We start from the raw sequence: 27,042 nt of genomic DNA, 5'->3' as shown, positions 1-27,042 counted from the left end.
ATAAAATTAATGAATAAATGTGATCCGATAGTCGCCATGATAACCCTAGAAAGGTCACCTTACGCAGGTCATCTCATGGGCGTGCAAATAGAAAACAATAAATAGGATTAATTGACACATTAATGACCTCCTTACAATTTAGAGTAACGAAGCCAAGACTTGATTTTTAGTTCTAAAAGAAAGAAATACATTGATTTTAAAAAGTTTATTTTACTAGATTTTATGTAAAACAAATGCAAATTTTAAAGTTAAATATTGTCAATAGTCTTGCGTAGACAGAAACTTCATTCAACTGTATTCCAGTCTACTGTAAATTAGCCATCACGTGTAACCACACGTCATCTACAGATGATGACATCATGTGAGTTTGAGTTGGCGGGAATGAGTGGCCGCCTCCACTACCGTCTGAGGGACCGGTCGTCTGACACGTGGGTCGCTGACAGGAACATTCAAGCTGAAACAAAAACTACAACATTAACCCAATTTTTTTCAATTAAATGTAGGATGACGGTCCTATAATTTGATCTGCGCATTTAGTTGCGCAGCTTAGAGGTGCGATAAATGGAAATATTAGGACTTTCTGGTCAAATATTCTACTATTATCTGTCCCTAGTTTCTGTATTCTGGTCAAATATTCTACTATTATCTGTCCCTAGTTTCCATCACTTGACTTATTGTAACTACACCACTCTGGTCAAATATTCTACTATTATCTGTCCCTAGTTTCCATCACTTGACTTATTGTAACTACACCACTTATAATTACTTGACATTAACCTTATTGTAAGACATTAAGACAAAACTTACTTGACAATAACTTTGCTTACAGCAACTACAGAGCTTACATGACATTAAACTAGCTTTCTGCAACAACAGGGCATACTTTACATTAACCTTGTTTACTGTAACTACACAACTTGACATTAACCTAGTTTTCTGCAACTACAGAGCTTACATGACATTAAACTAGCTTACTGCAACAACAGGGCTTACATGACATTAAACTAGCTTTCTGCAACTACAAGGCTTACTTTACATTAACCTTGTTTACTGTAACTACACAACTTGACATTAACCTAGTTTTCTGCAACTACAGGGCTTACATGACATTAAACTAGCTTACTGCAACTACAGGGCTTACATGACATTAAACTAGCTTACTGCAACAACAGGGCTTACTTGACAATAACCTAGTTTACTGCAACTACACAACTGAATTACTTGACATTAACTTAGTTTACTGCAACTACACAACTTACTTGACATTAACTTTGCTTACTGCAACCAAAGTGCTTACTTGACATCAAACTAGCTTACTGCAACAACAGGGCTTACTTGACAATAACCTAGTTTACTGCAACAACAGTGCTTACTTGACATCAAACTAGCTTACTGCAACAACAGGGCTTACTTGACAATAACCTAGTTTACTGCAACAACAGTGCTTACTTGACATCAAACTAGCTTACTGCAACAACAGGGCTTACTTGACAATAACCTAGTTTACTGCAACCACAGTGCTTACTTGACATCAAACTAGCTTACTGCAACAACAGGGCTTACTTGACAATAACCTAGTTTACTGCAACAACAGTGCTTACTAGACATTAACTTAGTTTACTGCAACTACAGCTCTTACTTGACATTAAACTAGCTTACTGCAACTACAGCGCTTACTTGACATTAAACTAGCTTACTGCAACTACAGGGCTAACTTGACATTAAATTAGTTAACTGCAACTACAGCGCTTACTTGACATTAGTCCTGTTGTTGACTACCAGGAGGGGGTTGACCTGACTCAGGATCTCGTCGTTGACTGAGATTCCGTCCAGGTACTGTTTGAGCAGACTGCGGAGCTGTGTGTTCTCCTGGACCAGTGTCTGCTTCTCCTTGTCCAGTGCCAACTTGTCCAAAGTGACCTTGTTAAAGCGCTTCCAGAAGTTCTCAAGGGAAGTAAACTCATGCATTATCTGAAAGTTAGGACAAAGTTCTGATTTGATGAGAAGTACCATTCATTGATTTAATCTCAGACATCTCTCATATATCTACAATCATGAGATCATGTAAAGGTGGTCCTACATCTAAACCAATTTTTCAAAATTATCATTTTCACCATTTAAATAATCTTTAAAAATCTTTGCAGCACCCTATTTCACTTGTTCAATGTTCTGTTGCTATTTAATTTCTACAATGGCAACTGGGAAGATATAATCGGTAAAATCATTACATATATTGTGCTTGACCTTATATGATAGATACACGTCAACTACTGATCATGTAAGTTAACTAATAACAAGTCCTACTAGGCCTACAATAATAATGCATCAGGACCACAACAGTCCTACTAGGCCTACAATAATGATGCATCAGGACCACAACAGTCCTACTAGGCCTGCAACAATGATGCATCAGGACCACAACAGTCCTACTAGGCCTACAACAATGATGCATCAGGACCACAACAGTCCTACTAGGCCTACAACAATGATGCATCAGGACCATAACAGTCCTACTAGGTCTACAACAATGATGCATCAGAACAAAACAGTCCTTATAGGCTCTACAATGATACATTAGTCCAATAATGCTGATGTTTTACAACATAAATGTCCATAGCCTACAATGAAGGTATATTTTATATTATCGCAACACACCAGTACTTCAAAGCCTTAAGTGCTTATGCGTCAACATAAGAAAGTTCTTCAGTTCTTAATTTACTACCCTTTCTCATGGGATTGTTTTGATTGGAAAACAAAGGTTAAAACATTGGCTAGAGTAGACTAAAGTACAAGTACCTATCAGTGAGAGTTTTTCGTAGTACCTACCAGTGAGAGTTTTTCGTACGGCTGTTCCTGTATGGCTGCCTCCACATCCTGTTGTTCTTCCTCTGTGAGGGAGGAGGCGTAAAACGGCAGAACTTTCTCCTCCTCCGTCTCCAGCCGTCGACACATTTCCGCCATTGTTATTACATTCTTCACCTTAATTAGGAACAGTTAATTAACAATTTTCCCATTACCGGTAATGCTATTATTCTATTACTGGAACCTGAAATATCAGAACTCTACAATTGTTTTTTAATAAAAGCATATCAACATTTATCTTTAATTTATGGGAAAAGAAATTGAAGGTATAGTAATATTTAAAAGAATTGGCACTTTGCATCAATTTGAATTGCAATTGAATTGAAAAAGCTTCTGCATATCATGAAACACTAAAGCTCCCAGCTGCACTTTTGACATCAGTATATATTCTGTACACAATGTATAATTACAGGTGAGTGAGAGGTGCAATGCTATTAGTCTTCCTGCTGTACAAAACCCCAACAAACAAAACAAACAGAATATAACCAACACAAAACAGTCGGTATAAGTTGGTTAATCACCTGATATATCATCAAAAGTATCATCATGTAAAGCCAGCAACTGGCACCAATCAGAAACAACCATTTTTAACAAAAACAATTCAAACTTGTGAGCACAAGCAAATGAGTCAAACATTTTGAGGCATTCGTTCATACTTACTGGAAGGACATGTTGGAGTCAACCTTCACAAAAACAAGGTTCTTTACTGTATAGGACAGCTGAACATTTACAATCATAAAAGTGTGCCGTGTACATGTAAAGGCTTGGACATGCATGGATTTGTAACTTCATATAAATTACTCAATTTACACGAAAATGCATATACATGTATTACAATATACTGTGTACCCGGTAAAACAAAGTGTAGTGGTAGATGTTAAAATTACTGAAGTAATGTGGATACAATACAAATTATACTGAATGTGGACATATTGCAAAAAATGGTGCAATGTGAAGATACAAAAAAATGCTCAAAATAATGAAGTTATGTGTAGGGATTACCACATATTTGTTTATCTGGTGTGATATATGTGTAGAAATGTAAAAATATCAAATATGTATAGATACTGTACATCATTTCAATAAAATCAAAATATTTCACATTACATTTAGCACTATCATTATGGAAATAACATGCACATGTATCAAAGACAATGTTGGAGAGAATTTATAATTCTGCAGTGAATAGATTGAAATACAGATTGAATATGGATTTTTTTAACATGAAATATTCCACAGTGACTGTTCTTTAATGAAAAGTTGTTTCAACTACTTTTGTAATATTAAGTGAAACTTATCTCAAATACTGAAAACAATGGAAAAAGTTAGTACATGTATATATACATTGTATATTAGAGACCTAATTGACTATTTACTAGTATACTGGGTACTTTATATGTCATGTTGTAATACATGTATGTTCCATTACATTAATCAGTGTGATATTAAAATTGTGTATTATTTAATATCTTAGTGCTGGAAATATTGTTGTATTACATTCAGCCATTAAGTGATCTGGAAATAAATTGTATGAAATTTAGCCAGATGATGTAGAACTGTGTGTCCTAACATGTATTACATTTAGTGTGGAAATGTGGCAATATTGTAACAATTGCCATAATGATCCGTGTATAGATCATAACGTGAAATATTGAATGCTTACTACATCCGTAACTTACATTGCAATTTAAGGTTTACCTTAATAACTAAATCAAAGCAAAAAGCAGATATAAAAACAAAAAAAGGATATAAAAACAATTTCTGCTAATATAAAAAATGATGAAATGACAAATTTTTGGTTACTTTCTACATTAATCTTGACCAAACATACTTTTTCCACTTTGGCTTTCATAGTTTTGATGGCAGTGTTGCTTTCAACGGTCATCTTGGTAAGCTTTGCTCGCTCTCCGTCTCTTAGTTTGTTCATCTCTGCCTTTAAATCCTGGAGGTGGGCCAGCATTCTCTCCCTTTCCTACAAAAAAGAACTCAGTAATGAATTACTAAACAAATTAAGCCACTTGCCAATTTAACAAAAAATGCTTATTCTTACAATATTAAGTTTTTCTAATATAGTAGATATATAAATAGTCATTTTTTGAGCTAAAACTTTGAAGTACATGTACTATACACTGATATACAAAGAGGTAAATTAGTAATCAAAGTAGAAAAATAAGACACTACATCTGACCTCTTTTATGGATCTGTTCCTTTGTTCATTCTCCTTCGCATTTGATGCCATTTTGGATTTAAGTTGTGCAATATTTTCCTGCAAAAATAATTACATATTGTGGACAGGTAAATCAAAATAATTAAGCCAGGGTTGAGGTAGAGTCACAGACATCATGATTCTTACAGAAATCCTCTGTAGCTTTCTCATTTGAAAGTCAATTTCTTGTGCTGACTTATCATCCTTGTCCTTCAATTCTTCAAAGGCAGCTTTCCTCTCTGCATTATTCTCTTGGTAGTTTTTACGAGCTTGCTCAAATGCATTCCAGTAGAAGTTGAATTTTTCTGTCAGCTGATGTCGCAAACCATGCATTTCCTCCATATCCTACAGAGTAAATCAAACGTTTTATTAGTAAAACTTTTATAAAAAACAATGATAGTAGGGAAATACATTTGTAATACAAATTAAAACAGTTACTCTAGAAAAACCCTTCAATAAAAACCAATCTTTATTCCATTAAATGATTCAAACTGAATATCTTTAAAAGAAGAAGAAATGATTACTTTATTCCGAATCTCATCCACCAAACTCTGAAAGTCAGACTTTGCCTCCCTCTCTCGCTCCTGAAAGTTCTGGTCCATGGCAAAGAGGATGTCGGATATCTCGTTCGTTTCCCGGCTGTGCTGGTCCAACATGATAGCTCGCTCCGTATCAAACTCCTCCGTGATCACAGCCAGCTCATCATCGTACTGCCTCCTGAGGAACTCGATCCGGCTCTTGTGTTGATCTGGATATTGATTTAACCCAAATTACATCAGCATTGAAAATCTATACCACTTTACTTCAGGGGAAAATTTTTTAACAGTATAAAAAATAACTATTCCAATATGAAGTCTACCATTATTCAAATTTACCTTTAATTTGAATACATCCAATTGTCCCTCATTTAGATAGGGCATACATGAGAATATCATGAAATTTTCACAAGAATTTTACTTGTGACAATTCCACATGAAACTTTTTTAAGTAAGACATATCACAAAATTAAATTACCGTATAAGCTCTTAACATGAACTTTCCTTAATGTAAATATTACATGAGATTTACTCACATGAAATTCAAATGAGTTCTTTTTTCAAGTAAATTTCAGTTTGAATTCATGTAAGGTACAAATGCTTGTATATGATGCTCTCAACAAATGGGATGGCAATAACTTAAAGTGTGTAGAATGTTGTGTTGACATTACAAGGAACACACCTATGAGATTGTCTGTACTCTGTAAATGTGCCCTCAGTGCCATTGAGTATTGTTCATCAGCCTCCTGGAGATCCTTTGCAAGAGCCTTAATGGTGGCATCCTTCCTGTCAACAATCCTCTCAAACGTTTGACTCAGAATTTCCAGATCTTTCTTCAGTTCCTTGGATTTGTTCTCTCTCATTATGTTTCTCCATTGGTGATTTAGTTTGTTGATGTTAAACTTTGTTGATCTCTCTTCTTTTGTCAGTTTATCCTGTAATATACCGGTAATATATTGCACATGCACATAAGTATCATGCATTAATTGATGTACATTTATACACTTCTTGCTTTCAGTCAATGATTTTTATCAATAGATGAATAAGATAATGCTCTCCTGCTTATAACTTTTAAGCAGGTTATTTCTTAACTCGTTTAATATCAGTATAACACATCCACTGCATCAAATAAAAATATTTTTCCATATTTGATACATTATTTAGTATGTTGTAACTTAGTAGTTTTCACCTTTAAGAACTGGGTGAGCATGTTCTCCTTCTTTTTCCTCAGTTCCTCCTCTGCCAAGGCTTTCTGTTCTTCATAAGCGATTCTCTCTTCCTCCGTCATATTGGCTAACTTGCTCGACTTCTTCTTACCCCCCTTCTTCTTCCCACTCTTCTTACCACCCTTCGCCATGTCTGTGTAAAAAATATGATATCTATAATTTTAATAAAGAATTAATTTCACTGTTGATAAACACAGTGCTAACATGTACATAATTGACAATTAGCTTTTAAGTTTGCTATAAGTCACATGCAATTTTAAAAAATATTTCTCTTCAAGTGTGTGATATAATTAAAAAATACTGAGATGAGTAAAGTCTTCTTATTATATGTAAATTTAAGTATTGCTTTCAAACATGTAAAAAGTACATCGATTTTACACTGCATGTAGGACAAATGTATAGTACCAAATATGTAGAAAAATCCGGGTTATTGTTACCCAACCATTGCAGAAAATGAAACAATAAACAACATTCATTGTACGTTCAAGCTTATGAAGGGTTCAAATTCTGATTATCTGATAGAGTGTTTACTAATGAGTATAGAGCAGGTGCCCTTTGTAGCTTTTCGAAAGCATATCACAAAGAACATCGGGGGGATTTAGTGATGTCTTGTCAACATACATCTTTAAACTTAATCAAATCTTTTTAATGATCTCATTTTTGTAACAGAATTCGTAAATTACCTTAATATGTAAAACTAAATTACCTGTATTTTTGGTTTGTTACGCTTAGTAACAAAAAGTCTGAACCGTTAAGACGCTTGAACGTCCTCAAGAAAAATAAAGTGTAAAATTGACAATCTGAATATGATATTGATGTTTTGTAAATCCTTGGTCACAATATGGCTAAAATTATGAAATAAATACTTCCCAGTCATTCGAAACAAAATCTCAAATGCCTTTTTTATGAAAGGAATGTAATCCGGAAAAGTTTTGTTTTTAATGTTCATTTTAAACTTTAACATTTTATCAAACGTTTTAGCGATCTTGTATATTGTATCCATGGTGTTTACTCAAACGGGATCTTATTGAGGTAGTATTGTAATCACGATTTTATCATTTCTCTTACCTGATAAGGTATTGATCCAATTGCTGATAACAAACCACAAACTATGTGATATATATTTATGATATGATTTAGCATAGCATCATTGTAGTTGACTGCAAATTCCCGTATGAAAGTTATTGCATATCATGTGTAGAGGAAATTTGGACTATTTTGATGGGTTTTCTGTGATCTTCATATTCCGATCTTAATACATACGATATCTTAAAGAAATAGATACAGTTAAATGGATTTGAAGGCTTCAGCAACCTTGCGATGTGTATATCCTACAAAACTCTATGATAGATACGGTCATGTCAGGCGTTTGTTTATGCAGGCCATTAAATTTTTACCTCAGGGTTCAAACGATGTTTGTTAAAAAAAAAAATCCAAAAATTTCTTCTTTGAAATGCATCGTCTATATTGTCAGGTTTCAATACATGGCTAAAGTTAAAAAAGTATTTGGGGATTTTGCATTGCAAACGACATAAAATATAATCCTGCATTAATAAAAGATTGTGCAAGATGTCCCTCTAGATCCAAATAGAGAAAAGGTGTCAACATTATTAATGTAAATCTCAATAAGTTATTGGGTTTCTCCCACTAAAATCAGATTATGTGTAAATAAAGAAATCTTGGATTTTTCCCTTTCATCAATTTAAAATGTACTTAATTGACAGGACTATGATATTTAAGTTCATTAAATTCTAGAGAGGTTGAGATTTAAAATGTGTACGTGTGTTAAAAGTGCACGTACACGTTTTTGTAATTTATCAGTTGAGATTTTTTAACTTGTAGGATATAAACGTGTATGTACATCGACGCAGTTTTGTGACATGAATTTATTTAGTTAATTCCAAATAAATGGTAAATTTCTTATCAATTTTCATGCAAATGAAGTTTAAAAATCTATATAATGTATTACAAAAATACATTCACTCATCAATACGATTTTATTTGTTGTAGAAAGCTACACGTTTGTACTTACAAGTTTAGAGAATGTGTAGAAACCATGTCGTCACAAAAACTGATGACGTAATATGCGAAGAATTTAGGTGATTCCCCTAATTCACGTACACACACCCGTACACGTTTGAAATCTCAACCTCTCTAATGTCAAATAGTGACAGAAACAATAACTTTGGACGTACTATATTTTTTTACAGTGCATGCATGTTTATAAGGATCCTCGAAAAAAGTTTTATGCCTCCTTTTGCGCCTTATCTTAATTGTCTATAGATCTTATAGGCCATACATGTGGACTGAATTGCTTTACCAATTCTAATAGAGTACTATTAATTGGAGTAAATTGCTTTCTCATTAGTTTTATGACCTGCGTTGAACTAGTTTCTACTCCAATTTAATTGATAACATTCATACATATATACCTTCTAGATTTATTTACCATTATCAGATGTAATAAAATAACAACAGACAATTTTTTATTTGTTTGAAATTTTATACTGCAGAAATAATGATAAACATTGTTATTCCTTTATGGAGGCTTACATTTTTAGGAATTGTACCAAAGTTAATACTTACCATTTTGTTCACTATACTAAAGTCTTCTTTTCATGAAATTCAAATGATTTTGCTGGACCTCACCTGTATTAGAACTAAAAAAAGGTCAAAATTCATGATTTCAAATTTTCATGTTGAAGAATTGTAAATAATTTTGTGAAAATATATACCGGTACATTTTGTCACTAATTTGGGGGTTATTTATTCTTAATATGTTCGAAAATAATGCCACAATTCATGTCATGATTCATTTTTAAAAATTTCTAATGAACTTTTTAAAAATAGAATAAAATGCAACCAAACTTTTGATTTTGGACTACTAGTATGTAGAAAAACTTATCTTAGTATACATGTAATCTGATGTTTCTAAAACACTATTCAAAACCATATGATGCAGACTTTGTTTTTGTGAAAATTGATAAAATGCTTATGTCCTGTTATTTTTTCAATGAAACGTCAAAATCACGCTATATAAAAAAAAATTAAATCAGTTATGATGTTATATAAATTTTGATGTCAGAGCTGAAATAAAAGGTAGAGGGTGTTGCGTCATAATGAAAATCTGTGAGTTATCTCCATGTAACGGCAAACCTTACCTTTATTTGGAAATATTAGTGCATGATTTTTATTGTCACTTTTATTTCAGAAAATAGGTCTACCATAAAATCCAATAAATATGGGACCAAAAAAGAAGGGGAAGAAGTCTGGCAAACTTTCCAAGATGACAGAGGAGGAGAGATTGGCATACGAGGAACAGAAGAACCTCGCCGAGGAGGAACTGAAAAAGAAAAAGGAGGATATGCTGACACAGTTTTTAAAGGTGTGAAAATCTAGGCATTTACCAATAAGCAATAATAGTTCTTTCAAGTTTGAATGCACAATATTTTTTAACAGAATGTGATGTTATCTGCATGTTCACAAGTTTTGGTTCACTGGCCAGGGATTCTTACAGTATATTCATGTACCAATATATGTTAATTCTATAACATATTTCTTTACAAAATAGGATAAATTAGCAAAAGAAGAAAGAGCGACAAAGTTTAACATCAACAAACTAAACCACCAATGGAGAAACATCATGAGAGAGAACAAATCCAAGGAACTGAAGAAGGACCTGGAAATTCTGAGTCAGACATTTGAGAGGATCGTAGACAGGAAGGATGCCACCATTAAATCATTGGCAAAGGATCTCCAGGAGGCTGATGAACAATACTCAATGGCACTGAGGGCTCATTTACAGAATGTGGATGGTCTTATAGGTTTGTACACCTTTGTCTGTCTCTGTCTGTCTGTCTCTCTGTCTCTGTCTCTCTCTCTCTCTCTGATTTCTGATCTCCCTGTAGTAGAAGTGACACATAATGTGCTGTATGATACCACCTTTGACTGACCTTGATTGTAGACCAGCAGAAGCTGAGGATCCAGAGCCTCCAACAGGAGTATGAGGAGGAGCTGGAGGTGATCCATGAGGAGTTTGACACGGAGCGCGCCATCATGATCGACCAGCACAACATCGAGATGAACGACATCGCAGACATCTTGTTTGCCATGGAACAGAACTTCCAGGACAAGGAGAATGAGGCCAAGTCAGAATTCCAGAGCATGACTGATGAAATTAGAAATAAAGTATGTTGTATATTACTCTGCTGTGGTAAACAGTGCACAAAGAAAACCCAAACCAGCCATTTTAAATCAATTATATTATCATGATGCATATGGAGGAAAAGAAGAATTCTCATTTATTAGATCTTAAACAAAAGTAAAGAATGAGTTCCCATGTTCATTTGATTGAGATTATTTTATTAAATGAGTTAAATCCTGGTGTGGGAGTTGGAAGTTGGTATTGGCTACTTTTCTCTTGCAAATCTCCATTTTTCTGTAGTTCTGTAGATTTTTTTGATTTTAACTGACTTATTAATAATATTCTACTCAATAAGACATTAAATCATAGTGTATAAATAGAACTAGGTTAAGATGAACTCATGAATTTTGAATGTATGTTTCAGCACATGGAGGAGAAGCATGGCCTCCACCACACTCTGCAGGATAAGCTCGAGTTTTACTGGAAGGAGTTCAGCAACGCGCTCAAGATGTACCAGGAAAACAACCAGGACCGCAAACTCGCGTTCGAGGAACTCAAATCTAAGGACGACGACTCTGCCCAGGAAATTGATGCTCAGATGCGCAAACTCACTCGCATATCAGTAGGTTGACTGTTTGTGTTTTGAGATGGATGCATTTATTCATTGGAATAACATATTTTTGTTTTTAAGAAAATTTTAGTAATGTATCAACATTTCTTCCTTCTTATTTGTCATAGTACATGTATTGAAATTTCTTTCTTCAGGAACAAATTGCTCAATTGAAATCAAAAATGGCATCCAATGCCAAAGAATGTGAAGAAAGAAATCGACAGCTGAAGGAGGCAAGTGTCTCAGCCTTGGTGTAAATACATGCATTTTATTTGGGATTTAATTTTTCTGTCAACTTCCGTATTAAATGTATATATTAACCTGTTTTAGGAGAGAGAGAAAATGTTGGCACATTTCCAGCATTTAAAATCCCAGATGAACAAGCTTCGAGATGGAGAGAGAGACAAACTCACAAAACTCACACTGGAGAGTAATTCAGCAATCAAAGAGCTCAAGAGGAACATTGAAAAGGTAAGCATTTCTATCAGACCTTATTAAACATTATGTACACAGAAAACATCTTCACGGTGATAAAAGGTATAATTACCCAGTTAACCATATTAAAAATCATTAAATAGAATGTTTTGTTGTTGTAGCTACAATGCATAATGAAACTGGGTGAGATTTGTCGTAAGTTTGAGACAGAGGAAGAGAAAGTGTTACCCTTCTATGCCTCTTCTTTGACTCAAGAGGAGCAGAACGATGTGAATGCTGCTGTGTTAGAGGCTCCAAATGAGGCTCTGGTGACTGTAAGAAATACATCTTATTCATGGTTTTGTGATTTAACTCACAATAATAATACATGTATTTTCATTTCACAAAAAATATTCCTTTCTGAGTACTTCAGTTATGACTAGGCAACATAATTCTAAAAAGCTGAAAAACTTGTATGGCAGGTGATGCATGAGTACAGTACCCTGGAGAACTTCTGGAAGAGATTTAACAAGGTCAGTCTGGACAAGTTGGCCCTGGAGAAAGAGAAGCAGGGAATGATGGTAGAGAACCAGCAGCTCCGGACGCTGCTCAAGCAGTATCTCGACGGAATCTCGGTCAACGACGAGATCCTCTCACAGGTCAACCCGCTCTTCATCGTCAACAACAAGACCAATGTCAAGTGAGTAGAGGGATTCATCACAGAGGGTTACCAGAACATGTCTCTACTATTTCTCAGTTATACAATGGGCTCAGGCCATATTGTTAATCTACATGTAATATATTAAGAATGATATTAAGCAAAAATTTACCTTTTCATACAATAGAGAAGATTTGATTTAGTGCATATCTATATATACTTATCTATGATTTTATCATTTTACTATCAAATTGATAAACGCATGTATACATACATGGAGATTGTTTTCTTTTACTTTCAGATTGAATGTCCCAGTAACTGACCCCAGAATTCGGCGCCCAGTCGCTCAGACGGTAATAGAGGCTTCCCATGCAGTCAAGAATATACTGCCGTCATGACTTGATTCTGTTTTGTATCAATGTCTAGTAAACTTGTGGGCCATTCCTGGTTAAACTCTGTATTGTTAACTGCTATCTATATATTTTTTGGTTGTGTATCAGGAGCCTTTGAAGTGTTAAATTGATCAATACATACTATGTATACAGTGATAAACATAATGATTGTTATGTATTTATACAGTGATAAATACAGGAAATAAAATCTCAGTTGTCAATGAATGCCAAGTATTAGGATAACAATCAAACACTTAATGTAATATTGTGTTCACCTGTAATGTATATAGTTAGAACTATACTGTAGTAGGTCAATTTACACCAAGTCTGCATAATGTTCTTGCCACTGTTTTATAACAGTATGTGAAATCAGTATTCCTAAACAATATTTGATATATACAGTATTTTACATTGCACTGTGCCAAACAAAGCAATCATATTCCACATAATGGATTTTATTTCATCTATTGTGTTTACTGTAGAATTTATTCAGAATTATAGGACCTAATTTGCTCCAAAAAGAGCTTAAGGTTTTGACAAGCAGTTTATGATTTTTACAAAACTTTGCGTTATTCACTAAAGATTTACATGTATAATGCTTATTCTGGTTTGTTTGCTGCATGCTCTGTGCGGAGTTGTTTTTACCGCTTGTATAAATCTTGCCATGTTTTGGACTGATCGCCACTGTGTGAATACTCTCTTGCCGCTATCGACCCTACACGGGGCTGGCTCTTGTACCTGGCTTGTTTATTTACCTGTTTTATTTATTGTTGTTGTGTCTGTGTTGACGTGGTTTTATACTTTACATGTAATACTACACTACTAATAATGATACCATATCCTATTAAAGAAGGGAAAAGAATTTGTGGGTCTATTGTGTTTTTGCAACTTAAAGTTTGTTGTGATATGATACTAACGCCATTTCTTTCCACTCTACTAAATGCAAAAGAAATTATAATACAACTGTGAACACATTTATTCATTTGAAGAGATATTCAATCTTTATATGGTTTGATCCCTTTAAGGTGGTATGGGACACCTTCATATTGTGACGTACTTCCTATCGAGATAATGAAATCAAGTACGTGTATAATTTTATAATTTTTTCTTTCACAAAATTGATACCTAACAGCATAGCACAATGGGTCAGAGCGTAAACTACAAATCTGTAAGTCGGGAGTTGGAATCCCACTAGGGCTTTTATGATTTTTACCTTTCCAAAAATTTTTGACAATTCTCTTTTATGTCAAATATTGTAAAATTTGAAAATTCTGAAACAATAAAAGCATTTTGATTAAAATGTACTTTTTTTCCACGTAAATATCTACAAATGTCCCATACCACCTAAGTTTTCAAGAAAGTCCAACACTGCCATCGTATTAGATTGCAATGATCCCTCCTTAACTTGTCATTCCTTAATCGTCTTAACAAAGAATTATTCCTGTTACGGATGCTTGCTTTTCGCGGATCGAAATGGGTATGCAGAACCACAACACCAGCTGGTGTCACAGAATTCAAACGTAATTTTAAGCACATACCATTACATGTAGATCTAAAGATATAATACTTGGGGTTGAAGTTTATTAATAAGAATTTCATATTTATTTCACAAAAAACAAAAATAATGAGGTCTCCCTAAGTTTGATTTCATTTTTATCGATAAACTTTGACCAGAATTTTTGATCGAACATCCTCCTAATAAATGAAAACAGACAGTGATTAGTACGTTGAAAAGAAAATTGACATTTTCATTGGGTGAAAGTGTTTTGACAAATAACTAAGATCAGTTCACAAATTGAAAACATTTTTATACGTTCAGGACAATTTCTAAGCATTGTATAAGAGATAGCATAAAACAGCTGAAATTGACACTCCCGAGAAAAGCACTGTCAACCGACGCGAAGCGCGAAGAGGGATGTCAATTTCAACTGTTACCCTCCCAATCAGGCACTATTTATATATCATTAAGATATACCGAGTATGATTCCCTCTTATAAACTTATAGCTAATTCATATAAGAAGCAGCCAGACTGAAATCTACACGCCCCGTTTAACGATTGGTCGAAACCTACAGTGACCTAAGAAAAATTACGAACTGCACGAAAAAATCATTACAATGGAAGACTCAAATTTCCATTGGAGACGATTTAACTTTTTCCTTAAGCTGTACCGATGTACATAACAGTAATTTAGTGAATTAAAATTACTTTTTACAATCAATTTATTAGTTTGTTTAAAAAAGATTTAAATATAAACAATAAAATTCTTTCTTTGATGATATTCATCCGGGTTATGAAGGTGTCGATCATTGCAGAAAAAATTGCAAAACCTGTTAATTTTTCTGCAATTTTGCCACCTTTAATCATACCCCGTATGAATCAACAAAGAAAGAATTTCATTGTTAAATGTATTACATAAATAATACCAATAAATAAGAAGTGGATATTAAACGAAGAATGATTATTTCTCGTTTTGTGGGAAAATGAACTGATATTATTGGCATTTATATGAATATACAATACAAATGCTGACTTGTGTAAAGAGCAGATTTGGTTATGAATTTTTTTTTTTCAAAAGTTATTTATTTAATTTCATACTGTTTGTTTAAATATATCCTTGCTGTTTACTAATTTAGAGTTTCCTTATTTATTATCCATGAAACGTTAGATATGTAAATCTGGAAATAAAGCTTTCTTAAAGAGAAAATAAACCGAACGTTAAGTAATCCCAGGAATTCAGTAAGGTTTATTGTTGTTCTTCAACAAATTCATGACTTCCTCCTTTGGATTGTTAGAATAATGTTATTGAATAGGTATCACTTTAATTAACATTTATTTTAGATTCATCCTCAATAACTTTTGAAATGTTAAACACAACGAAATATGACGAAAAAGTCCAGCCCTTCTTTTATTCGATAAATAACACAAGTTATTTTGTAATAAAACGCGCTTGTTATTCATAGTGCACCAATATGGGCCACCATAGTAACCCAAAAGTTCAGATAAAAAGTAGGCAGTGTATAGAGTTTCAAGATGGCTGTTTTACTCTTTATAGTTCTTTGTGTATTGATTGGTGCCTTCATTTTGTTCAGGAAAAGAAGTAGACAAATTCCTGGTCCCATAGGTAAACCATTGATTGGGAATGTATCGGACTTAAACTTGAAATCACTACACATAAAATTATTAGTATGGAGACATTTTTCAGTTTTCAATTTTCAGCAAAAAGTTTGTAGTCATAAATTCGTCGGACGTTCTTCGCGAAGCTTTCCTAGAGGAACCTAATGCCTCCATCTTTGCAGCCCGTCCGGAAATGTTCTTTGCAAAGTACTTTTATTTGAACAGTGACCTGGCGTTTTCATCGTTGGATCCAACATGGAACAAAAGAAAGAAACTCGTTCATCAAAAATTAAATGCATATGGGGAAGGACTTTTACGTTTAGAAAAGCAAATCAATCGAAACCTAACGGCTTTGATGGAAGAGATTCAATTGATCGAAGGCCAATCAATCGATCCTGCATCTATGATTGAAGATTTCATTTTTAACACAGTTGAAACATTGGTAAGCGTTAGCTGAATACATCTATTTAATTTTTTTCAACAATACGGAGGCTACGAAAGCACATGACCTACGAAAATGAACACAGATTACACAACCTGACGAAATCGGTCACCCGGTTGAGATGTTTTAACTAACACGTCGTTTTCATCGTTGTAATGAATATGTTAAACAAATCAAATGATTTCTATGGTGGTTCATAAAGGTATGGATCTAAATGAAAAACATGCATAAACTGTGTTATTTCTGCGGTGCCTGTTTTCCATACGAGCTACCAAAGAACGAGTTCATTTTATAAGTGCACCCCTTTCCTTCGATATCTGTTTTGATGTCCCTCTCTGTGTCTTCCTATCTCGAAAGAACAAAGACACCTCGCGTTATTTATTTCTCTCGTAATAAAAATAAATACATTATACATAATTATTAGAATTAGGGTATTTATTTTTATTCTCTCTCTCTCAACTGATTTATACAGATTAGAATGAATCTCTTTAATTTCTTTTTTCCATATTATCTAAATATCATCATTGTCAATTACTTCGTTGAAAAGGAACAGCTATCCAATTTCGTCCATTTTTGACGAAGTTTTCAACGCATGGTTGATCAAATTCACACTATCTGAAAATAAGGATTGTAAAACTAAGTGCCTGTACCCATATTTACTAAAGTTCGTAGACGTAGACGTAGACGTAAACTTAGACGTAGCGTACGTTTACGTCTAAATCGGTATTCACAAAATGACGTTGACGTAAAATTACGTCATAATCGGACGTAAATCTACGTCTGCTCGATAGGTACACGTATCTTATCAAACATGGCGGCGATTTTGTTTACACTTGCGAGAGAGAGGAGTCTGAGACGTCAGAGAGTTTTCCGGGACCGGACTAACCCCTTAGATGTTTTCAGCGACCGAGAACTAATTTGCCGTTATCGATTCCCGAGGCGGACCATCGTTGATTTCATTCAGCAGGTGGACAGAAGACTTTCACGACCTACTAACAGGTCCCATCCTTTGCCTGTTTCATCTATGGTAAGTAATTTCGCTGATATTGAACCCGATGTATTTCTAGTTGAAGTATAATTTTCACCCAAGCATTTCACCCCCCTCCTCAAAAAAATCCGAATATATACATTCATCATCATGATATTGATATGATAAAACACAATGTTAAACATGCTGTCTGGTTGATTAATTACTGACAAACAATGATTACTGTCTTATACAATTATCAATCATGACCCTACTTCTTTGGTATAAAATATCCAACAATTTACCAGGAATCCCAAGCATTTCACCCCCCCCCCCCCCCCCCCCCCCCCGTTTACAAAAAGTCCGATATATATAATCATCCGGATGACATTTATGTGATAAAACACAATCTTGATGTTACACATACATTTACTGATGAACAATGATCAGTGTCTTTTATGAATACCCATTATAACCCAACCCCCCCCCCCCCCCCCCCCCCCCAGTATGTACATAGCGATATTCTTGTTTTACGGGTGAAACTGTGTTCGGGGTTTTGAAACCTATTTTAAAAATATTATTTGAGATATTTCATATTAATTTTTCAACGAGAATATCTTTGCAGATAAAGGATATTGGATGAATATATGAAATTTCATTGTTATTATCTGCAACATGTTGTAATGTATATTATTATAGACGACAAGGTTCAGTATAAAGGGGAACACAAGTAGTTCCACATACGTGAACTTATTAACAGTTCAGTTTTACTTCCTAACTTTTAGCGATATGCGTGTAGTCTTGAATACTTCTATCTGGACAATGTTGTGTAATTACATATAACAGGTATATTCAGTCCAACCTGAGCATATGTGAATGCATACAAATGACCATGAAATTCCACCTACACGTATAATTCTTTCATTTATAAACACACAGAAAATTAATTTATAATAATATGTTTGTTATTTGAACAAAAATTGATGCAAAATTCAGGACATTTGATAATTGTTATTCCTTTGTGTCCTCATTAAAATTACACGGGGTATAGAAATTTACAGTACAAGAGGCCCATGGGCCACATCGCTCACCTGAGCAACACTAGGCAGGATAAAATCGGCTTCGTTGAGTCATAATACAAAATATCTGGACACTGTGGTATAATACATGTAGATTCTATACAAAAAAATCTGTTTCCCTCTGGATATTCTTATATTTACCGGTATAATCAAGTCCCTTTTCTGACACGATTTTATAGTTGTGTCACATTCAGCATACATGTACATCAAATTCTGAACCTTTGTGAGGCCCAATAATCATCCAGGGGCCAAAGTTTAAACAATTTTAAAGAATCAGCAATATATAAAAATGCTATATAAATAAGTAAAAGCGTATATCATAACATTTCAGTTTTTGTGAATAATTAAATTGTTTTCTTTTGTACAACTGAATTCCCTTTATGGCCCCACACTACTCCTAAAGATTGTGATTTGAACAAATTTGAATCTACACTATCTAATATTCTTTCACAAAATTTACAGCTTTTCTAGGCAAATGTTTTTTAAGAAAAAGATTTAAAGATATTTCTCTATATATTCCTTTGATAAAAATTGTCTCCCCCCCCCCCCAATAACCCCATCTTACCCCATGGTAATCATTAATTGTCCAAACAACTATTCTATTGTAGACATTCTGTACCAAAGAAAATTCAAAAACATGTATCTATATTCATTGAAACTTTAATTTAAATTTGAATAAGCAATAACATTAACACACAAGAATTAATTTTTACAGGTGTTGGCAACTCTTCGAGTTCTGTCCAAAGGAGACTTTCAGTCTGAGGCTGCTGACATACATGGTATTTCTCAACCCTCGTTCAGCAGAATGTTTATGGGAGTCGTTGATGCCCTGAATGCCAGCCTTGACAACATAATTTTTCCGATGGGGCAAGAGGAAATTCTTCGGACAAAGGAGGAATTTTTGAGGGTGGCAAACTTCCCCAACGTAGTTGGTGCCATTGATGGAACTCTGATTCCAATCATGGGAATGACTGGAGACGATGAGCATGTTTTTGTGTGCAGGAAAGGATTTCATGCCATAAATATGCAGGGAATCGTGACGGCTGACCTGAGGTAAATAAAAAATAGTATTTTTAAGTGCACAATCAGTGAAATTACTATGTTGGGTCTATAAAACTATCAACATTTTTTTAATTGTTTCCTTATGACTGCATTTATATACCAACATCTCATTTCAGATTTACAAACATCGTTTGCAAGTATGGGGGTGCCACACATGATGCATACATACTTGCAAACTCGTGCATTCCCGAGATAATGGACCAGCTGCCAGGTGGAGGATGGCTTTTAGGGGACAGTGGCTACCCCCTTCGTCCATGGTTAATGACTCCTTTCCTCACACCCCAAGCAGGACAGCAGGAGAAATACAATGCCAGTCACATTAAGACAAGAAACTGTGTTGAGAGGGCTTTTGGTGTCCTTAAGTCCAGATTTCGGCAAGTATAAAAAAATAGATTTCATTCAAATATTAGACTTGCAGAACAGACTCCAAACATAAAGCATATAAGCAAATTTTCTTACCTGGGTAACACTTCTCTTTTATCTTCTCTTTATTTCTTTAATTTAACTTTTTCCCAAGACTGCACTTCTAATGGGACAACATCGCTCCCCCATCCGATGATGATGAGCTTACAATACAGAAAAGGGAGAATTAGATACAGAACACCCAAATCATAAAATTATTTCAAATTCATTTTTTACAAAATTATTTTTAAAACATCACTAACCCATTTACAAATGGGCCATACAAATAGTTGCAAAAACATGCAAAATTCTTTGAAAAAATACAAAATAATGTTTGGGACTTGACAATGCATAAATTTATACTTTCCAACAAACGCATGACTTGGTGACGGATCATAATTCATATCCATGTTAATCATAACGTCAATATTCTGTTACAGATGTCTGCACAAAACAGGAGGAGCTTTGGCCTACACCCCTTCAAAATGTGTGAGGATCATCGAATGTTGCTGCCGCCTCCACAACAGGGCCATCGAAGACCGCATTCCAGCACCAGCAATGGGACAAGTACCCATCTTCTCTGATAATGACACTTTCAATGCTGAAACTATTGTCAATGCAAACGCAGTTAACACCAGAAACATCATTGTTAGAAGATTTTAATTTTTTAGTGGAATTGTCTGTCTATTTGATATATTTGCCTGTCCAATAGTTAGTAATTTTTGATAAGTAATGTGCAACACCCTGTTAAATGTAGACTGATATTTTAATTATTCAAATAAGTGATAATTTTTTTTCTGCTTACAGGTCATTATCTTTGAATTGTACAAAAGTTAGTATGTTAAATGTGTTCTAAGATTGATGTTTTCCAATTTGTTATCTAAAAAATCATGTTCTACATTGTCAACTCAATTATGGTAAACGATTTGGTTATTGTTTTAGATTTGTTTTATTTGATATTTTTATAGAGAGATATCATTTAAAGCTGCCATCTTACTGTAGAATTGTTATATTCCATTTTTGAATTCTCCATCTAACTGGAACACATACAAAGAAACACTTTTTTGTTAATCCACAGTGTCATTTTCAATTTTTTTTTTTTAAATCAAAAAATTAATACTGTTCAACACATCAAGATAATGCCAGAGTATGACTTACTGTACTGTTTAATTTACATTTAATATGCATGTATTATTGTTAAAGTTGTCTTGAGATGGTACTCTTAAAATACATTTATGAAATATATTGAGTCCCTTGAAATTTAGCATGTGTTTATTTGTTATTTGATAAATTTAAAAATGATTAAGTCTATTTTCCAAGACAATTCATTCATGTACTTAATGTTTTCACATTCTTTAAAATATAAACAAAAATATTCTAGTCCATATGGTGGATAATTATAATAAAATTTAATATAACCAGCAAATTAAAAATGCTGCTTCCATACAAGTAATTGTAATTGTAATAATGGTCAGAAAAGGCAGAACAAGATATCTGTGAGCTTAATGTTCACTAGTAATACCCCGCTCTGATGTGAATATGCAAAATGAGCAAAGTTGACAGAAAGCTGATTGGTACAAAAATAAATCCTAACTTCTGGCATGCCTAAACAAATAGTGTGTTAAAATTTCAAGCATCTGTGATGAATAGTTGCTGAAAAACTGTGACAGAAATTACCGTTACTGACAGACAGATGAACAAAAGGACAGTCATGAGACAGACAGACACACAAGGGTAAAACAGTATAACCCCTTCTCCTTTGGAGCGGAGGTATAAAAAACATTGGTCTCACAGAGGGTGGAAGTTTCAAGCAAGTATAAATGAAATTATTAATTAAAGCTCAGACAAAAGATTACAAACAGATTGAACATTTGAAGAAGAAAACAAAGCATAAAAGTTCTTCAAAATCTCGAGCCTCTCTTTTTCAATTTCCAGTCTCTGCTTTTTGATTGAAAGCTTCTCCTCCTCAATTTCAATGAGGCGCCGAGATCCGTAGCTGTACTCATTAAATGTTTGAGCTTTCCGTTTTCCTTATAAACGGAAAATAAATCTTATCTCGATATAGAGTAATGCCAGAACATTTTTTTTTATCTTTTTAAAATCTTAATATAAACTAGAAATTTTTTATTTTTAATTAGGAAAAAGCTTTTCACATATGTAAGGCAAAATAGAATTGTGTTTCTGTTTTGTGTTTTTCTTGTTTTCATACCTTTAGAAGTAGACGGTTCTGACAAAGAAGATTCTTCTGTGAAGTTAAAGGAAATTTTAAAGAAAACTAGCAAGAGGTACCTTGAGCTTGCAAGTTTACAAATGATACACCACGTTAAGAAAATATCATAATTCAAGTAAATTAAGAAATAAACAGCACTGAGAAAAGTTCATTGATGATTTTTTCACATTGCTGTATATTACTTATATTAACATTTGAGAATGGCAAATCCATCAGAATCATTAACATAATGATGATCTTACATTTTCAATATTGCAACCATCATGTGTGTGCAATACATGCAATCATTGACATGATAACACAGACCGGGAACACAGGGAAAGACAGACGGACAAGGAGATTCCTATTTAACCCCCCCCCCCCCCCCAATCTTTGTTTGCAAGGAAATATAATCATATTTGCAGTGTGTATAATTATATCAATCTGATTAAAATCAGATCTGCGATCCTCTCCGACTAATTCGATGTTGCCACACAAGAGATCTTTGTGTAGCGACATTGAATTTGTTGGAGCGGATCGCTGATCTGATTTTAATCAGATTGATAATTATATTTGCTTAAACTAACAATTATAAGCATTTTGATAAATTTTGCACTTTTCTTGGGCAGAATGACCAATTTCAGTTTAATACCAGTATTTCAAAATGTTGAATTGTTTAAAGAATACTAAACATAGGATATATACTAACCTTCAGATTGAGAGACGACTGGCACATCACTATTAGTGTCTAGATTTTCAAGTTCTTCAGCTGGAACTAAAACAAATGTTGTTCTTTATTTATTTATTTAGTCATACTTTTAACCAGAAGCCTCTTGGTTACATTAATGATATTTTTTTTAATTTACAATGCAGAAAAAAAGACAATAAACCCAACCTTTGCAGTTAATGAACATAGCCATGCAAAGCTCTTTGATGGATAAAACCTTGAATAATCTAAGTCTTGACAGAAATAATAAGTTGTTTTTCTCCTTCATTATTAATCACTTACTCCTAAGGCATAATAATGCAACTCCATATCTTAGAAGACTGATCATGTAGAACAGACAGACAGACAAAGAGATGAACAGAATGCTTCCAAAAAGACCCCCCTTCCTAAAACTTCATATGTGGGGGTATAACTACTGTAACTATTCATAGTGATAAACCAACATCATCAATGATAGTGAAGTATCATGGCAACTTATAACCTTACCCTCAGTGACAATAAATGGCTGTATCTCAAGGCAACTTGGTTTTTGGGACATCTGAAGGGAAGACCTGACTTCACTGGTGTCCACCCCATCCTCAATTCCAGATATGGCTGACTGAGGAATCAACTGCAATATCTAAAATTTTCATGGAGTTGAAAGTACATATTTCCTTACTATAGTCTGACAATTTACAATTCATTCCATAAAGAAAAAGGAGTTATAAATAAAGCATCCTGTCAGAAGCATTTGAAAAAAAATCATTTTCATTTCATCTTCATTTTTTTGTAAAGCAAATGATTCATAATTAATAACAATTTTATAAACAATATCATTTAGATTTAAATTGGATTGATGTTGGAGACAAAACAAGGGAGAAATAAAACAGCATGCAAACATAACAGTTATATTAGTTGATACTAGAACTTGGAGACCTACCTTAAAACACTACTTGAAAACATGTGCAGTAGTGATGGGATTTGAACCCATTATCTCCTAAGACAGTTATATACATTTAGGGTACATAAAAGGACAGACAAGGACTTACACAGAACAACATATGTTCACGAGAGATTGTCAGTGAAGCATCAATACTGGTTAGTTCATACTTACCCACAATGATCTGTCTTCTCAGACATTTACAAATTTCAAGCATTCATTCACTAAATGACAGAACCTTAGCATGTAGCTAAATATTAATTTTATATCATATTGTCAATTATACCCCCAAAACAATACCATTTGGGCTTTTGTAATTGCTAAATCAATGGACCAGTACACACAAATTGACACAATAACAGCTTGTCTTTGTATGTTACACCATGGATATCTTCAACTTGAAGTTTATCATTTCATTGTTACGGACCTACCTTAATATCCTTGTAAGGATCACTTGTAACAAATTAACATATGAATACAACAGTATGAAATACTTCTTGAAGGTTTGGATTGCCTTTTAACACTGTAAAGATTGAAATAGAATAATGGCATGTTCAACAAACTTTCTCCTCCCAAGGCTTCACCATGGGGAGCTGTGAAGGCCCTCCTCCAGTTTGCGTCAAGTTTTTCCTCCGTTGAGCTTCCTTCTTCTTGACGGCAGACTGCATGTCTTGCCACTTTTTTTTTACTTCCACTACCCCTCTTGTGCACTGCAGACTTACGGCGTTTACTCTACATATGTGCACAATTGCATATGAAAAGAGCACAAACACTCAGTGTACTCGTACAAGTATTTAGATTAGAAGGTGTTAAAGTATCATGGTAATAAGCATCAATTGAAATTTCTAAACTCGAAAAATTAACAATAATCAGAGAGTAATGATAGCCATCAATCTCTACCAGGTCCAGTACAATCTCCAGATTTAGCTATATAGCTTGAATAAGCTAAATAGCTTTATTAAGCTATTAAGAGTAGCTTCATTTAGCTATTTTGTCATATATTTTTCTTAAATGTGTAATTTTTTCAGTATGTATAAAAAATCGCACTTTAGTGCAGTGATAATTTTCAACTTTGAACTGTTCTGTAAACAATGCATGTAAAGATTACTCATAAGTTTGCGTCTCCTTAAGAGACTTTGCACTATAAGTTTTGGGGCAACTGATTCATGACCACACAGTTACTTCTTGAATGAAATATAAAGGAGGTCAGTTATGGTGAACAAGATAATTGATTGGTAATAATTTATCACAATGAAATCATACTTATCCACGCTTCATTGCACACAAAGTGGTGAACAGTTACCCAAACAATGGAAATATAGTTTTTGCTTAAAAGTGTTTAAAAGCTGCAGAGTTAAATCTATCTTTAATTTGGGTCAAGTTTATAATGGTCAATGGCACAAATATGAGTAGCAAGTTAATTACGATTTTTCGTCCATTTCTTACAATAAATATTTTCTTTAAAAACTGCATATAAATAGCTTTATTAAGCTATTTTGAATAGCTTTATAAAGCTATATAGCTTTTTCAAGCTATATAGCTAAATCAAGAGATTGTGCTGGACCTGTCTACCTGCTTTTATTCTGACCAATACTTGTGAAGAGGAACATTTCTAACTGAAGACTGAAGAGCTACTTTCCCCAATTTACAACACAAATGCATGTAAATAGTCTACCAATTTTTAGCCACTTACAAGTAGGCTTGCAAATTAGAAATATCTACAGCTGATCTAAACATATGAACTTCATGATTTCATAATTATAATGTAATATGTGTGTGACCACTGTCATTTTCTTTCTATGAAACCTATATTATTCAGAAATACAATGTGTTCTGTATATGTGTTTATTGTCAGCTGATATTCTGAATTGTGATTACAATAACTGTTAAATTCAAGAATCTGCAATGCACAAATCCATATAACACTCAATGATAAATAATTATGAAAAATCCATAAATGATGGACTAACACATTACTACATAAACAGTAAAATGGTATTTTTGATCTAGATAGTGATTATCTTCATGATCTCCGATTATAAAATCGACCTACTTCTCTGTCACCGACTCCCATGCCATTGTCTTCATGTTGTTAGTCAGACACGGTGAGAACTTTCCATACAAAACCTTGTATACTCTGTCCCGAGTTTTTGCTTCCACCACTTTTTGCTTGATATTTCAATAATAGTAAATACCTTTGTGCTCAAACTACGTTCATCCACTAATACAAAAAATGTCCCGATTATCTGTTTTGAAACGCCCCCTCTACCGCTTCAGGTTTCAATACACATACCGAAATTGAAAGTCTACGGAGATTTTGCATTGCAACAGCCATTAATAAGCCCGGATGATAACGTTAAAAAATTGTGCGATGTATTCCGAGTGTATTCCGAATGGAGAAAAGATGTAAACATTCCCCATTATAAATCTCCGTAAGGAATCAGTTTTCGTTCCTGTGAATTTTTCTGAGTGGAAAGGGATATTTGTTCAATGAAGATATCTTGGATATATTCCCTTTTAACGATTTCAACTGTATTTCTTTCACAGGTATGTGTAATTCTATTAAAAATCATCAAAAAGTGATGGAAGCAATAACTTGGGACAGACTATAGCTAGTTCCCACCGCGTCTACTAATACCTCCACCTCCACATCGCTAAAATTTGCCTTTCTCTGCTTCTTCGCGTCCATCTTCCTTAGTTTTAAACCGGCAGACGATAAACAAAAAAATTCGCGCACTTCTATGAAGTGAAACTAATTATTGCGCATGCGTACGAATAAATCGTACACATAAGAATTCGTAACCTACGTCTACGTCTAAGAGTAGCTTAGTAAATACCATTTTACGTATTCGTAACTTCAATCTTACGTCATTCGTAACTTCTACGTCTACGTCTACGTCTACGAACTTTAGTAAATTAAGAAATGAAGATAATAATTTTTCTATTGATCGACGTATCAAAGAAAAAATTGACCGGAAAACTTCATCAATGCGCGTAGCGCATTGATGAAAAAGTTTTCCGGTCAATTTTTTCTTTGATACGTCGATCAATAGAAAAATTATTATCTTCAT

At 33.9% G+C, this 27,042-nt stretch overlaps 4 protein-coding genes across 6 annotated transcripts; 2 read left to right on the top strand and 2 right to left on the bottom strand.

Annotated features, from left to right (window-relative positions):
• Nucleotides 1–190: 190 nt before the first annotated feature.
• LOC128187291 (dynein regulatory complex subunit 2-like) lies at nt 191–7,669 on the bottom strand. The gene is made up of 10 exons (XM_052857620.1): nt 7,537–7,669; nt 6,794–6,963; nt 6,287–6,539; nt 5,593–5,816; nt 5,216–5,413; nt 5,051–5,128; nt 4,694–4,834; nt 2,827–2,979; nt 1,754–1,971; nt 191–454 (listed from the first exon to the last, which is right to left on the bottom strand). The coding sequence occupies exons 2-10, from the start codon at nt 6,959–6,961 to the stop codon at nt 358–360; spliced, it is 1,530 nt and encodes a 509-aa protein (XP_052713580.1). The 5' UTR covers nt 6,962–6,963; nt 7,537–7,669; the 3' UTR covers nt 191–357.
• Nucleotides 7,670–7,778: 109 nt separating this feature from the next.
• LOC128187292 (dynein regulatory complex subunit 2-like) lies at nt 7,779–13,910 on the top strand. Its single transcript, XM_052857621.1, has 10 exons — nt 7,779–7,862; nt 10,042–10,215; nt 10,402–10,654; nt 10,795–11,018; nt 11,399–11,596; nt 11,740–11,817; nt 11,915–12,055; nt 12,181–12,333; nt 12,481–12,698; nt 12,958–13,910. The coding sequence occupies exons 2-10, from the start codon at nt 10,072–10,074 to the stop codon at nt 13,052–13,054; spliced, it is 1,506 nt and encodes a 501-aa protein (XP_052713581.1). The 5' UTR covers nt 7,779–7,862; nt 10,042–10,071; the 3' UTR covers nt 13,055–13,910.
• A 3,346-nt stretch (nt 13,911–17,256) lies between these two features.
• LOC128187293 (putative nuclease HARBI1) lies at nt 17,257–21,923 on the top strand. Its single transcript, XM_052857622.1, has 4 exons — nt 17,257–17,633; nt 19,368–19,705; nt 19,831–20,088; nt 20,557–21,923. Exons 1-4 carry the CDS (start codon nt 17,418–17,420, stop codon nt 20,777–20,779), a joined length of 1,035 nt encoding a protein of 344 aa, XP_052713582.1. The 5' UTR covers nt 17,257–17,417; the 3' UTR covers nt 20,780–21,923.
• On the bottom strand, nt 19,561–25,803 carry LOC128187296 (uncharacterized). 3 transcript variants are annotated; one of them, XR_008244063.1, is made up of 6 exons: nt 23,539–25,784; nt 23,035–23,100; nt 20,480–20,723; nt 20,174–20,280; nt 19,884–20,071; nt 19,561–19,700 (listed from the first exon to the last, which is right to left on the bottom strand). XR_008244063.1 is itself a non-coding variant. In XM_052857624.1 (5 exons), the coding sequence occupies exons 1-5, from the start codon at nt 24,637–24,639 to the stop codon at nt 21,950–21,952; spliced, it is 537 nt and encodes a 178-aa protein (XP_052713584.1). In that variant the 5' UTR covers nt 24,640–25,803; the 3' UTR covers nt 21,948–21,949. The 3 variants fall into 3 exon arrangements, 1 of the variants encoding a protein (XP_052713584.1); XR_008244062.1 differs by having other exon boundaries at nt 20,174–20,723; nt 23,539–25,786; XM_052857624.1 differs by lacking the exons at nt 19,561–19,700; nt 19,884–20,071; nt 20,174–20,280; nt 20,480–20,723 and adding exons at nt 21,948–22,146; nt 22,326–22,361 and having other exon boundaries at nt 23,539–23,671; nt 24,535–25,803.
• Nucleotides 25,804–27,042: the final 1,239 nt, after the last annotated feature.

The sequence above is a fragment of the Crassostrea angulata genome, chromosome 6, assembly GCF_025612915.1.
Source record: "Crassostrea angulata isolate pt1a10 chromosome 6, ASM2561291v2, whole genome shotgun sequence".
Lineage (NCBI taxonomy): Eukaryota > Metazoa > Mollusca > Bivalvia > Ostreida > Ostreidae > Magallana > Magallana angulata.
The sequence above is the reverse complement of the archived record's forward strand: the minus strand, read 5'-3'. Positions and strand labels throughout refer to the sequence as shown.

What these genes read in the sequence shown, in the direction of transcription:
- LOC128187292 (XM_052857621.1), top strand. Translation starts at nt 10,072, where the DNA reads ATGGGACCAAAAAAGAAGGGGAAGAAGTCTGGCAAACTTTCCAAGATG. An exon ending in CTGATGAAATTAGAAATAAA is followed by an intron (nt 11,019 to 11,398) that starts GTATGTTGTATA and finishes TGTATGTTTCAG; the next exon opens with CACATGGAGGAGAAGCATGG. An exon ending in TCAAGAGGAACATTGAAAAG is followed by an intron (nt 12,056 to 12,180) that starts GTAAGCATTTCT and finishes TTGTTGTTGTAG; the next exon opens with CTACAATGCATAATGAAACT.
- LOC128187293 (XM_052857622.1), top strand. Translation starts at nt 17,418, where the DNA reads ATGGCGGCGATTTTGTTTACACTTGCGAGAGAGAGGAGTCTGAGACGT. An exon ending in CTTTGCCTGTTTCATCTATG is followed by an intron (nt 17,634 to 19,367) that starts GTAAGTAATTTC and finishes TAATTTTTACAG; the next exon opens with GTGTTGGCAACTCTTCGAGT. An exon ending in GTCCTTAAGTCCAGATTTCG is followed by an intron (nt 20,089 to 20,556) that starts GCAAGTATAAAA and finishes ATTCTGTTACAG; the next exon opens with ATGTCTGCACAAAACAGGAG.
- LOC128187296 (XM_052857624.1), bottom strand. Translation starts at nt 24,639, where the DNA reads ATGCAGTCTGCCGTCAAGAAGAAGGAAGCTCAACGGAGGAAAAACTTG. An exon ending in TGAAGCCTTGGGAGGAGAAA is followed by an intron (nt 23,672 to 24,534) that starts GTTTGTTGAACA and finishes TGAAAATTTTAG; the next exon opens with ATATTGCAGTTGATTCCTCA. An exon ending in AGAACCGTCTACTTCTAAAG is followed by an intron (nt 22,147 to 22,325) that starts GTATGAAAACAA and finishes TCCGTTTATAAG; the next exon opens with GAAAACGGAAAGCTCAAACA.
- LOC128187291 (XM_052857620.1), bottom strand. Translation starts at nt 6,961, where the DNA reads ATGGCGAAGGGTGGTAAGAAGAGTGGGAAGAAGAAGGGGGGTAAGAAG. An exon ending in CGTACGAAAAACTCTCACTG is followed by an intron (nt 1,972 to 2,826) that starts GTAGGTACTACG and finishes CCTAACTTTCAG; the next exon opens with ATAATGCATGAGTTTACTTC. An exon ending in AACAACAGGACTAATGTCAA is followed by an intron (nt 455 to 1,753) that starts GTAAGCGCTGTA and finishes TTTTTGTTTCAG; the next exon opens with CTTGAATGTTCCTGTCAGCG.